We start from the raw sequence: 14,558 nt of genomic DNA, 5'->3' as shown, positions 1-14,558 counted from the left end.
GCCCTACGAAAACCAAACTGATTACAAGATAAAGAGGATACCTCGTTTCCCTCGAGCCAGCGGCCTATCCTGTCTGCGATAACTTTTTCAAAAGTTTTACCAATGTCGTCCAATAAACATATTGGTCGCGCCTTGACTTCTTCGGGTGTAGTTGTCAACCGCTTCGGGATTAAAACTAACATCGCCCTTTTCCAGGGTTTTGGAAAGATTCCCCTCTCCAGACACGAGGTGAAAAGATTCGCGAGATGTCTCAATATTATGTCCGGTATCTTTTTCCATACCGAGAATTTAACGTTGTCTGGGCCGGGGCCGCATTTTTGCTCGGACGTTTCCTTATCAGTCTAACAAGCTCGTGTGTACCGACCTCTAAGTCTTCCTCATCTACCGCAGAAGGAATTTCAAGGGGGGGTGCCCAATTAGTCGGTTCCCCAGGAAACAAAGAGTTCAACAATCTATTGAGAGTTCCCTCATCCAGAATCTCAGAAAGGGCGGGACTAGACCTACGGAGTCTCCCCATAACTAACTTGTAGGGCAAGCCCCACGGGTCCGAGTCAATAGAATTTATCAATTCCGTCCAGGCTGCGTTCTTAGCCTTCTTGATAACGTTCCTGAGAGCCTTTTTAGCCTTTGCGTAAGCATCTTTTTTACAAATAACATCTACATTATTACTACTGTACTTGCTACGACACCAGTTTCTTCTCGCCTTAACCGCAATATTCCTAAACTCTGCGATCTCTGCCGACCACCAATATGTCTGTCGCCTCTTATTCTTCAGTGCTACTACGGGGGCAGCCGCATTACATGCACTTTTCATAAGATCCATAAGCCATCCCGTATATTTCTCAGGCTCCTGCCCTATGTTATCAGGAATTTCCATGCTAGCCAAGAATTCTAGGATTTCACCGAACAATTCGCAATCTAACTTATTAAAATTCCATCTCTTTTGTAATTTAACTTTACTTTGAACAGATCGTTGTTTTGAACTTTTAAGTGAGAATTCGAGATACTGGTGGTCAGACAGAGTCTCAGTATTTTCCAGCACAGACCAATTCTCCACCCGCTCGAGAAGGCAGGGAGAGGCCCATGTGAGGTCAATCACGGAACAACCTTGTGGTCTCACGCATGTATAAACTTCTCCAACATTTAACAGTCTGAGATCCTTAGCCGCCGACCATCTCTCTACAAATTCCCCTCTCCTATCAGTGGTTGGTGAGCCCCAAAGAGTGGAGTGGGCGTTAAAGTCACCACAGACCATAACTGGACCAATCACTGCATTACATGCTCTATCCAAAGTATCCAAGAATCGCAAATAAGAACTATTACGCACGTTAGGTGATTCGTAGCATGAGATTATATGCACATCATCAAGACAGATCATAATAAACCCTTTTCCACGACATACAACCCGGCAATTCCACTCTCTAGCTCTCTCAGGCCTCCACAACACTGCTGCAGAGTTGTCTTTACTCAAAAAACAAATATTGCTCTCCTTTAGACCGGACGGGGGTTCCGAGATGAGGGACACCCCTACATCTTTTTCTATCATAACCTGCTTAAGGAGGTCAAGAGCACTCCAGCTATTATTCAAATTAATTTGTATTATTTTAATAGACTCTATCATAATCAGATATTTGTAAATCCTTTCTAATTTTATTAAGCAATCCTTTCCTAACTGGTTGTGTCTCCGTAGAGAACCCTTGATTCATGAGACATCGAGAGACCCCCATTCTATGTCTAGAGTCTTTCCCCGATTCCTCACATATAAGGCACTTAGGCCTGTCAGCGTCGCATTTATCAATAGTATGGTCGACCAAACCACACCTAAAGCAGATTCCTTTTCTATCTATTTCAACTCTACAATTGGACCGAACGTGGCCAAAATGCTAGCACTTAAAGCACTGGACTGGACGTTTCTTTAGTAATTCAATTTTAACTTTTGTCCAGCCCAGTGCCACTACGCCTATCTCTGCAAGCTTAACCGCAGCCTGCAATGGGCATGTGGCCCATGCAACTCCCATGCCGTCGCGCATGTTTCGAATGGGACTAACCTTCATTTCATTCTGGTGACAGCCGCTCAAAGATACCAGTTCTCCATGTATATCCTCCAAAGTTGTGGAGGGATCGATCCCACGCAGTCGCAACTCCCCTCTCGCCACTGGGTTTTTCACCTTGGCCTCGTCTCCCAGCGCCTCAGCCAAGCTAGCTTTCAACGTGGTTGCCAACTGTTTTCCTTGGGGACCGGGAACTTCTATGATAAGTGCACCATTCACTGCTCTACGAACAACTGTAGATTGTATTCCCAGATCCCTGAGAGAGACTTTCTTCCTCGCCTTAGCAAGGATTTCAGCGTAGGTGGCTCCACCGATCTTACTAGTGATGGTAACCACCGCTGGTTTGATTAGTCTCTTACTAGATTTTGGAGTACTATTTTTCCTATCACTAGCACGTTGCCGGGCACTAAACACATCGTCTGAATTTATGCGCCTACCCCTCTTATCAACCTTCACCCATTCCGTGTGGCTAGGTGTGGGACCAGGGGCAGGAGGAACCAGTGTTATATTTTCAACTAGTCGTATATGCTTCTTGCTAGACTTAGCTATCTCCTTAGCTCCTACACTATCTTTCTTAGCATTAATGTTATTATACGTATTAGAACTATGAGATTTTACGCTAGATCTATTATCATTAGTATTAATAGTCATCTTAGAGTTAGTATTATTATTATTAATTTTGTGTATATCCTTATTTGTTTTAGATATATCCTTCTGCGTATTCCACGAAGTGGTATCTCCTCCGCTTGGCCAGTCTTCCTTGCGATTCATGTACTCAACGTTAGTTGAACAACCAGGAGTGCTCGACGGTAACTCAACTTCCATGCTTGCAAACTCTGCATTTTGTCGTTGAGAGAACAGTGGCGACGCACTGTCTTTTACTTTTTCCTTTTCTATTTTCTTTGAAGGAGTCGGCAATTTTCGGGCTACGATCTTCACGGATGGAAACGGTCCAAAACCTTCCTTAAGCGACCTAACCTCTCTTTCAAGATTAGCTACCAGCTTACGCAAGCTATCTATCTCTTTATTTTGCACGTGCTCCCTACGTTTGATCTCGTTGAGCTCCTGTTTGAGAAAGAAGTTCTCATTCCGCAAGCTAAAAACATCGCCCACTGTCGTTAGTTTCTCTATCATCGCCATTGTAATTTCGGTCGCAATTTGCCTACTTTCTTTCATGCGCCCAGCGACTCGTCCTGAAATATTGCTACAACGACTTCTTTGTTGTTCGAGTTCCATTAAATGGACCAAACACCTCTCGCCTAGCGCGGCAGGATCCATTTTTAGCCAATCTTCTCTAGAGTATGACATTTCTTTCTCTGCTTCCTCTTTAGTAACACTAATGGGAATTTGCTTTTTCTTCTTGGATTTTATAGGATTTTTAACCGTACGATCGACGTTCATTTTCTTATCCTTTTTATTTCTAGAACTTTTATAGGAAGAACAAAAACTACTCAATTCTTCGCTATCTGAGTCATGCGACCTTGATGATACCGAAGATCTTCTGTTTTTAACATCATTAGAAGCTTCTTCTTCTTGTATTCTTGTCACTATCGAGTCAATATATTTTTCTTTACTTTCAGAGGAGGAAATTTTCCAAGATTTTACCTTAGTTTCAGTCTGGGTTAATCCCTCGGATTCCTTAGCCGTATCTCTTTCCATCACCTTTTTCTTCTGATTTCTCGCCGCTGTTAATTGACTGAAATCAGCCGTCTTCTTGTTGCTTCTCGCGGAGGCTCTCGTACTTCGACGTTGTGAAAACGAGGTATCCAAACCCTCGTCGAACGTTGAATCCAATTCCGTCTCAGACATCTTATCCACGAACTCTTCGTGTTCGCTTCCACTAGCTTCTTCTTCAATGTGTTGATCTTCCGGGGATTCCGTTGATGTAATTACCCTAGCTTTGGTGGGTCTTCGAGTGGAAATATCAACATCATCTGCAATCTCGCTACCGGGGGAAGATGACGCTTTTCTCTTCTCTCGAGTGCTTAAAATAGGCGTCATCTCAGCACCTGCCAAAGGATCAGCGTCCTCATGTATGCACGACGTCAAATCTACTCCGGTAAGCAAATCCGTCTCGGCAGTCGCGACTTGTTCTGCGGAAGCGCTGCCTAAATCCGCCTCCGCAGTGCCCTCGCATGATTTACGTCCGTGGACGATCGACTGAGCAGCGTCGGGCGCGCCGCTGTGCCGGCCCCTGGGGGATCCGAGGGCCCCCTGAGGCGGTAAGTTCGTTTCTATTCCTTGAGACATTGCCATTTTTTCTGTGGGTTTTGGAGACCAGATTCGAGAGTCTCCGACTCTAGGGCGATTGGGCGATTCTGAGCCCTGGGTTCGCTCAACCCTGCTGGAGCTGTGGGTGAAGTCCTGCTCCAGTTTTAAGGACGAATCTTGTCGTTCTACGGTAGACGCAAGTGATCTGGACACGACGTCCATTTGTTGTTCCAGATCGATCAGGACGTTCTTTTTGTCCTAAAGCCGCTTATTTATGTCCTGCAAGGCCGCTCTGGACAAGTCTATTTCGCTTATCATACGTGTATCTAAGATTATATCCAACTCGGAGTCATGTTCCTCTTCTCGATCGTTAGGACGATTCTCTCCTTGTGCTCTATTATAATTATCTTTTAGAAGGGATAATTCTTCTCCAGCGGGAGGTGAAAGACCTCTAAGCACGCTTATTTCGGAAAAGAGATCGTTCTCGCGTACCTCTAACACCTTGATTTTATGCAACAGATAAGCTCGCGCTAGACACATCTGTTGACCATAGTCATAAAGTAACTTTACGTACGCGGTTGTCGCACGGATATTATTCCTAAGCGCAAGTCTACTCTCTGACGCAAATTTCCCCTCTATTGAGTGCAAATTGCGTAGAGCACAGCTAACGAGTTCTTCTGGTGTGACATTGTTAGACACTAATCTATTCATGAGGTGACGAATATCAATAATTTCCTCCATGTCTCCGATTTATACACATATAGTATGTACGCAGGCTATAATAATCACCTAACAGAATTTAAGATTATAATAAAATTATTATAGTAAATTATACTAATATTACATTAGTCAAAATAGACTCAAATTTAGCAAGGAGGTAAATCTGGTCGTCAACCAGCTTTTCCCCCGACCGCGCATCCAATCTACGCAATTATAAAGAAGTGCGCAGCGCAAAATTAGCATTCATTATCATTAGTCACTCTTACGCTATCTATTAAGTATATTAGAATTATATATGTAAACAATTATATTCATAACTCCTAAGAAATGTAAAATTAACAATTAGTATAGATTATTAGCTAAATCTATTCGAAATTATGTTCATATATTATCACATTGCTATCCAAGGCTTTTAAGAGGATTTACGAACACGCCACATATGTATGGGGCCTAAATGCCCGACTAGCAACTTACAATTATGTCGTGCATCTATACCGTATCTAGTGCCAGGCCCCCTGTCAAAACACGTGCGCCTCACACTTTACAATCGATAATAATTTTAATTATCATTCGCAAACGCCAGGTAACATTAAATTAATAATTATTGTATTTCTTTTACAGATGTAAATAATAGAATTATGTCAATCTACAACAGGAGCATGTATAGAACACACACAAGGCTCCTACGGTATATCAATCGACTTGCAGTATGCTACAAGTATGCCAACGACTATTTACATAACTAACTATAATTAACAGCCTTATTATAATACGTCTTAATACGACCTTATTTAGTTATTCTTATAATTATGCTAATTATCTGATGTAAAAGAAGATCTAATTCTGCAGGGGGGTGAGTTAGGTCGACAGAAAACCTATGCCCCTGCCGCGCATCCAAAATACACAGTCATAATTTACTGCGCAGTCCGATCCAAAATCTGACCCTACGACCTGGGGGGGGGGACAGAGCCGATGTGATCCCGTCCCACGCGCATCCCCCCACAAGCGCATGTACCTACTGCGCAGCCGCTGAAATTTGGACTTCCGGTCCTTGATTTCTGGACCCACTCTAATTGGCGAATACGCTAGTGCAGTTAAATTTCACAGATTCAACTTATATCTACCCTATTCTATCGCAGTTTTCCACTTTGATTAAATTTAAACTAATTCAATTCAATCCGCATGTTTATATTGAATTTCTACAGTTAATTTCCATAACACGCAAAAAACCATCGCAATGGTGAAAAACTGGAATATATATTATTATTATTATAAATAAATTTACAAACTAGACGATTAATAGGTTTAATTATTATTAATTTCCATTTCGTTATGGATTATCAAATAAGTATATATCTATATTACTTAGGCGTTATTATCAAGAATTTACTCAATCTTGCATTAATACAGCGCTAAATATATCCTAATTTTATCCGAAGAACATATTCCAATTATAGATCACCTCACGTTAGCATTTCAAACTCCACCTCACGTTCCTCAGGCTTAAGAGACGACCTAGTGAAAATTCGCCAGAATGTGTTCGTAAATTAGAGTTTCCGTGCTATACATTATATACTACTGGACCACCTGTCAAAGAGCAGGCACCTCATGTAATCCAAGGATAAATACCGTTGTTAATTGTCTATTTGTAAGAGTTAGCAACTAATTAACAACTATCACGTCTCTCTTTATTTGCAGGAGCCGAGATTTGCCTCGTGAAGTGAAGTGAAATAATACAGAAGTAAGCACGTGCAGCCCAATCGATATATCGATTATCAGGCTTACGTTTAGCTACAATTTAACAATCAAGATTTAATACACGTATTTGTGCTCACCTCCATAAAGAGCCAACGGGGAAGAAAACGCAAAAAGACCCGTCGAACGTCTATAACCTAACCGTGCAAATCAACATCAACACGGACGACGACTGTTCACAATTCAAAGCACGTCGTATAAACTATTCAGAATTCAGTCTCAATAGGTACTTATTTGTATAGAAAATTTTTTAATATTAACCTTAGATAATTATTACTACCGTATTAGTATCTTAAATTATTTATAGTAACTAATATACATCAACTGATATTCTTCATATCTGTCGTGTTATAACATACTAAAAAAATTACCCTTTTAAAAAAAAGGTAAAAAAAGGTGCTAAGTCCGCGTAAAAAACAGTATATGTATTTGCAAAATAGTGTATTATTAACTGTAAAAAACTATTGTAAAAAACCTGTCTCCAAAATAGTGTTATTTTAAAACTGTAAAAAACCTATCTTCAAAATAGGATTATTTTAATCTACAAAATAGTTATTTTAATCTGCACAAAATAGTGTTATTTTAAACCGTAAAAAATTGTTCTACAAATTATTTTAATTTTGTGTAAAATTGTATATCCTACAAAAATAATGATATCAAAAAAATTGCGCTAAGTGAAAATAAAAACTTATAAAAATATTTTAACCAAAAGAAGTTATATAAAATGTTGTTTTAATTTTCTACATTATATCCTAGAAAAATGATGATATCCAAAAATTACGCTAATTGAAAATAAAAACTTAAAATATTTTAACTAAAAAAAATTGTACAAAATAATTGTTTTAATTTCCTACAAATAATATTAAAGTTGCGCCAACTGAATAAAAATTTTCACTATAAAATATACATTTCTTTTTTATTTCCAATATTAAAAGAAAAATGATATTAAATGAATTGTAATATATCTATTATAAAAAATCGTTGAAAATATGAACAATCATATACATTGCAATAATCATATGCATATATCCTGAAAAGTTTAATTGAAAAAAAAAAAAGGAAATGATAATACAAAATACAAAATTAAAAATTATTAAAAAAATTAAAAATTAGAAATTAATAAAAAAAAAAATAAAAATTTATATAAAAATTAAAAATTAATACATATAAAAAAATTTTAGTTAAAAAACTTAGCGCTGCTAATTTCATTAGCACATTATTCAACGTAGCAGCGCTAAGTTTTTTAACTAAAATTTTTTTATATGTATTAATTTTTAATTTTTATATAAATTTGTATTTTTTTTTTATTAATTTCTAATTTTTAATTTTTTTAATAATTTTTAATTTTGTATTTTGTATTATCATTTCCTTTTTTTTTTTTCAATTAAACTTTTCAGGATATATGCATATGATTATTGCAATGTATATGATTGTTCATATTTTCAACGATTTTTTATAATAGATATATTACAATTCATTTAATATCATTTTTCTTTTAATATTGGAAATAAAAAAGAAATGTATATTTTATAGTGAAAATTTTTATTCAGTTGGCGCAACTTTTTAATATTATTTGTAGGAAATTAAAACAATTATTTTGTACAATTTTTTTTAGTTAAAATATTTTAAGTTTTTATTTTCAATTAGCGTAATTTTTGGATATCATCATTTTTCTAGGATATAATGTAGAAAATTAAAACAACATTTTATATAACTTCTTTTGGTTAAAATATTTTTATAAGTTTTTATTTTCACTTAGCGCAATTTTTTTGATATCATTATTTTTGTAGGATATACAATTTTACACAAAATTAAAATAATTTGTAGAACAATTTTTTACGGTTTAAAATAACACTATTTTGTGCAGATTAAAATAACTATTTTGTAGATTAAAATAATCCTATTTTGAAGATAGGTTTTTTACAGTTTTAAAATAACACTATTTTGGAGACAGGTTTTTTACAATAGTTTTTTACAGTTAATAATACACTATTTTGCAAATACATATACTGTTTTTTACGCGGACTTAGCACCTTTTTTTACCTTTTTTTTAAAAGGGTAATTTTTTTAGGGATATCACTCTTTTTTGTACTATATGTTAAACATCTTTAAATAAATGAGCAAAGAACCCGCCACCACCCCCGTCATATTTCATTAAAATTCGACGGTCCTCTTTGCTTACTATATAGATATTCAGATCCTTCAAACTTCTTTGCTATTCTTATTGCAAAAATAACGGATAATTACAAATCAATATGTCATTAGAAATCTACATTTATTATTCACAATTAATACTTATAAATCCATTAATGAATAATCGTTGCTTTGCTTATCTAATTTATCATTGAATATATAAATGGAACGGAGAAAAAGTGAGTTATTTTCCACTTTTTACAATGGCTAATCGCAAAAGGTAAGCATGAATATAAATACATTATATATATATATATATATATATATATATATATATATAAATTTTATTAATATACAAATAATAGATAATATTGGTTAACCTTTATTTTAATCTTTTATCGTAATACACACATTATATGTTGCACGCGTGATACATATTATAAGAAAATATTAAAATAAAGATAAACCAAAACGTTATCTATCATTTTTATAAAAATATTTTATAATTTATATTATATATTTTCACTTCCAATAAAAGATAAAAACAAAAATTAATCACTTATCTATCATTTCTATAAAGATATTTTATAATTTATTATTTTATTATTCTATTATCTTAATCTTTTATTATAATGCATATGTATTGCATGCACAATACTTGGCTAATCTTTATTTTAACCCTTTATTATAATACATAAAATATATGTTATACGCAGAAATACATATAGTTATTCATCGCAATAATTAATGATTATTTTAATCCTTTATTATAATACATTTGTATTGTGCACGCAACATATAGCAATATAAATGCATTACAATAAAAGTTAACTAAATATTGTGCACGCAACAAATATGCACAATAAAAGATTAAAAATATATAAAATAATAAAATATTATAAAAGATCTTTATAGAAATGAAATAGTTTATCTTTATTTTAATTCGTTATTGTAATATGTATATGTTGTGCATGCAATACATATGTATTACAATAAAAGAATAAAATAAAGATAAACCAATACGTTTTCTATCATTTTTATACAAATATTTTATAACTTATATTATACATTTACAGTTCCAGAAACGAAAAAGAACCAGCAACAATTAATGATAATGAAACTCACAAAAGGTAAGCAATGATTATTAATAATATCTATAAAGATATTTTATAATATAATTTATTATTTTATATATTTTATTTCAATCTTTTATTATAATCTTCTATTATATATGTTTCACGCATGATACTGTTTAACTTTTATTTAAATGTCTTATTATAATTCATATATGTATTATACATACAAATACATATAATTACTCATCGCAATAACTAATGATTGTTATAATACATATATATTACTATATGTTGCATGCGCAATACAAATGCATTATAATAAAAAATTAAAATAGACCATTAAAATTAAAACTAACCATTAGTTGTTGCGATACGTAACTATATGTACTTCTGCGTATAACACATATATATGTATTACAATAAAAGATTAAAATAAAGGTTAACCAAGTATTGTGTGTGCAACTCATATGCATTACAATAAAGATTAAAATAATAAAATATATAAAATAATAAAATATTATAAAATTTTTTATAGAAATGATAGATAACAATCTATTATTTCATTATAAAAATGTTTTATAATCTATTTTAATATTTTATTATCTTAATCTTTTATTATAATGCATATGTATTGCACACACAATACTTGGTTAACTTTTATTTTAACACTTTATTGTAATACATATTGTAATACATATATATAATAAAAATATAGAAATATATAATAAAAATAGATGACAAAGAATTAATTTTTATTTTAATCTTTTATTGTAATACAAAAATATTTTATATTGTACAATATATTTTATACATTTCTATTTTCAGATCTAACGAAAAGGAAAATGAAGAAAATCCTAAAAAGTAAGTGTAACACATTATATTATTAATACATATGCGTAAGAAATGATAGATAACAAGGGAATAAAAATTTATTTTACTATTTTTATTGTAATTCACTTATTGTAATTACTTATTTTTTATTGTAATTCATATTTGTGTTGCACACACAATACATATATGCATTACAATAAAAGATTAAAATGAAGATTAATCATTTATTATCTATCATTTCTACTATCATTTCTAAACATATTTTATAATATATATTTTATATGTTTCCATTCTTTCAGAACCTACAATATGGAAGAAATGGAGCCAGAAATTGAATTGTCGTCCTTTTTACGTGTTGAGGCTGAAGCGGCTTTAAAAGAAAATATAATACTTAAAAAAAAAAATACAAAAATTAATGGAAACACAAAAATTAATGGAAACACAAAAAGAATCGCCGCCACCAACGATGGCATCACTACCACCGCCACTGCCGCGGTCAACGTCGTCACCGCTGCCATCGCCGTCAGCGTCGTCACCGCCGCCGTCGTCACCGATAACGACAGCGGGGCAAGTAAGAGGTAAATAATTTTGAATTATATAATTGGCACGTTAATTATAAAGGAATCAGCTAAATGAATCAGCTATGTTAAAAGTTAATAAATCTATTACATTTTCAGATTTATGAATTTAACATTGCCCAAAGTATTTTTAGCCTTCTATAGAATTAAAATTTGTATTTTCATGAATTTTTGTGTCGTATAAATTATATTTTACAAAAGAAATTTTTAATTCACAAATAATTATTTTTATATTTTAAAAGGCTAAAAGTATTTTGCGTAATGTTAAATTCATGAATCTGAATGTACATATATTAAAATTAGATTTATTAACTTTCAATATAGTTAATCCGTGCAGTTCTTCTTTAAATATTATATTCAAATAAAATAACATTAAAATATTTCTTTTATTGTAGAACAACCGCGTGCACGATGGGCTAGAGCGGGACGGTCGAGAGGACGAGCCCGAGGCCGAAGTTCCAATCCAAGAACCTCAGCCCGTTATAGAAATAATATTTTTAATTTTTATTAATATTTAAATGTGTATGCGTGTGCGTGTGTGTGTGTGTGTGTATCATCATAACATAGAATATTTTTTATAAATGTGTCTTTGTTTTTTCTTTCTATGCTTTGCACAAACTACTTTTTATTTTTCATTTCCTTTTGCAAAGCATAAGCTATTTTTAATTTTAAAAATTTAAATATTCTACGTTATGATGATATAAAAATATGTTTGTATATGTGTACATGCGTGTGCGTGTGTGTATGTAATATCATCATAGCATAGAGTATTTATTTTTTCTTTCTATGCTTTTGCATAAACTACTTTTCATTTTTAATTTTCTTTCGCAAAGCATAAGTTATTTTTAATTTTGAAATTTTGAATTTCAATACTCTATGTTATGATGATATAAAAATATGTTTGTGTGTGTGTGTGCGTGTGTATATGTGTGTGTGTGTGTGTACATCATCATACATAGAATATTTTTTTTTATAAATGTGTTTTTTCGTTTTTTCTTTCTATGCTTTGCATAAACTACATTTTATTTTTAATTTTCTTTTGCAAAGCATAAGCTACTTTTAATTTTGAAATTTAAAAATTCTATGTTATGATGATTTCTTTTAAAATCGCTTCAGCCTCAACATGTAACGATGACGATAATTCAATTACTGACTCCATTACTTCTTCCATGATTAGTTTGTGCGTGTGCGTTTGTGCGTGTGTGTGTGTGTATCATCATAACATAGAATATTTTTTATAAATGTGTCTTTGTTTTTTCTTTCTATGCTTTGCATAAACTACTTTTTATTTTTCATTTCCTTTTGCAAAGCATAAGCTATTTTTAATTTTGAAAATTTAAATATTCTACGTTATGATGATATAAAAATATGTTTGTATATGTGTACATGCGTGTGCGTGTGTGTATGTAATATCATCATAGCATAGAGTATTTATTTTTTCTTTCTATGCTTTTGCATAAACTACTTTTCATTTTTAATTTTCTTTCGCAAAGCATAAATTATTTTTAATTTTGAAATTTTGAATTTCAATATTCTATGTTATGATGATTTTTTCTTTCTATGCTTTTGCATAAACTACTTTTCATTTTTAATTTTCTTTCGCAAAGCATAAATTATTTTTAATTTTGAAATTTTGAATTTCAATATTCTATGTTATAATGATTATATCAATTGCAATAAAATGAGCATTATATTTTTTCAATGCCATTGCTAGAGCTGTGATGACTATACCAGAACCACTACCTATTTCTAAACAAATCACAGGTTTCATCGCATGCAGAATGTCTAAATCTTCTTCCAAATCATCTATTAAAAGATACGAATCCTCAGAAGGATCATAAACTGTCTTAAGTTCTTCATCTGATAAATTAACTACTGGAGTTTCCATAAAATTTACGGTGAAAATTGTAAGAAATTTCTTTTATAAAACTTGCAAAGTAATCAATGTTAAGTAATAACAATCCGCTGCTTCAGCTCTATTTGACATATCCTATAACAAAGAGAATAATTATGCATAAAAAATAATACTCTTCGCAACTTTTGTACGCAACTTGTAGTACATGATAGAAGCACAATTTTTTATAACATTCCAATAATTATATATGAAAATTGAAAATGATTTTCAAAATGCTCAAGAATTCTTGTAAAATAGGTAACAATAAGATATATATGTCGCTTGTGTAAGTAAATCGCAATTTTTTATCGTTACAATTCGATGAATAAACATATATTTTGCAATAAATAGTACATACTGTGAAAGAAATATAAGAATAATAAATATACGTAAATTTGCAAGAAGAAACGCGAAAAATAAATGTTACTATTATTGCATGCGCGCTGAAAACAGAAAACTTGACGTCACCTTGTGGCGCGAATTCTCTCGTCCAGTTGATCCACCGTAAGTTTCAAGAGACTCATAAGACCTTCCGTTAATGCATCCCGCGTCGGATTTTCGCAAAAGTCATCTATCTTGTCGTCGATAGATGTATTGTCACTCGCTGTGTCCACGTCCATGTTATAGCTGTAGTGAAGTAGACACTACCGTGTCTCTTGATATATATATATATATATATATACACTCACCCGCAAAAAAAGCGGTACACCTAAAATTTGAGAAAATTTCATCAAATTTTAAATGATCATAACTTGGTAAATAATGATGATAAAAATATGTTTAAAAAAACAAAATGAAGGCTGTAATGTCCACTTTAAGAATATTTAAGTGGCAATTATGCTCAGCCATTGTTTTCAAAATGGCGGATAAGGAAGTGAAAGGATGTAAAATTGATTATTAAAGGATCGAGTTTGGGACGGTGCACGGCGTAAATCAGGTAACGCAGCCCAATGAGACCAAATGCTCGTGAAAGTGTGGAGTGTTATCTTTAAAATGTTTTTTTACCGAGCTCGATACGATGATTTTTCGCTGAGTTATTCCGAATTTAATTAAAAACGCTCTTTTTTCTTCTTCAATTTGCAGCTCAGCGAATAATTATCGTATCGAGCTCGGTAAAAAAGCATTGTAAAGGTGATACTCCACACTTTCACATGCATTTCGTCCCATTGGGCTGCGATACCTGATTCACGCCACGCACTGGAGCAAAGCGGGAACCTTTATTTATCGGTTTTGTATGCTTTCATTTATCCGCTATTTTGAAAAAAAATGGTTGCACATAATTTCAATTTAATTTAGGTGTGTGTGTGTG

General features: G+C 32.8%; 2 protein-coding genes across 2 annotated transcripts; both read right to left on the bottom strand.

Annotated features, from left to right (window-relative positions):
- Nucleotides 1-256: 256 nt before the first annotated feature.
- Nucleotides 257-1,546, bottom strand: LOC145974362 (uncharacterized). The gene has a single exon (XM_083104149.1). The coding sequence runs from the start codon at nt 1,544-1,546 to the stop codon at nt 257-259; it is 1,290 nt and encodes a 429-aa protein (XP_082960275.1).
- A 9,145-nt stretch (nt 1,547-10,691) lies between these two features.
- LOC145974658 (SNAPIN protein homolog) lies at nt 10,692-13,923 on the bottom strand. The gene is made up of 2 exons (XM_083104637.1): nt 13,718-13,923; nt 10,692-13,345 (listed from the first exon to the last, which is right to left on the bottom strand). The coding sequence occupies exons 1-2, from the start codon at nt 13,867-13,869 to the stop codon at nt 13,303-13,305; spliced, it is 195 nt and encodes a 64-aa protein (XP_082960763.1). The 5' UTR covers nt 13,870-13,923; the 3' UTR covers nt 10,692-13,302.
- Nucleotides 13,924-14,558: the final 635 nt, after the last annotated feature.

The sequence above is a fragment of the Camponotus vicinus genome, unplaced genomic scaffold (assembly GCF_025532165.1).
Source record: "Camponotus vicinus isolate PSW18456_S1 unplaced genomic scaffold, iyCamVici1.0 SCAF_7, whole genome shotgun sequence".
NCBI lineage: Eukaryota > Metazoa > Arthropoda > Insecta > Hymenoptera > Formicidae > Camponotus > Camponotus vicinus.
This window is presented reverse-complemented; position numbering and strand designations above follow the sequence as displayed.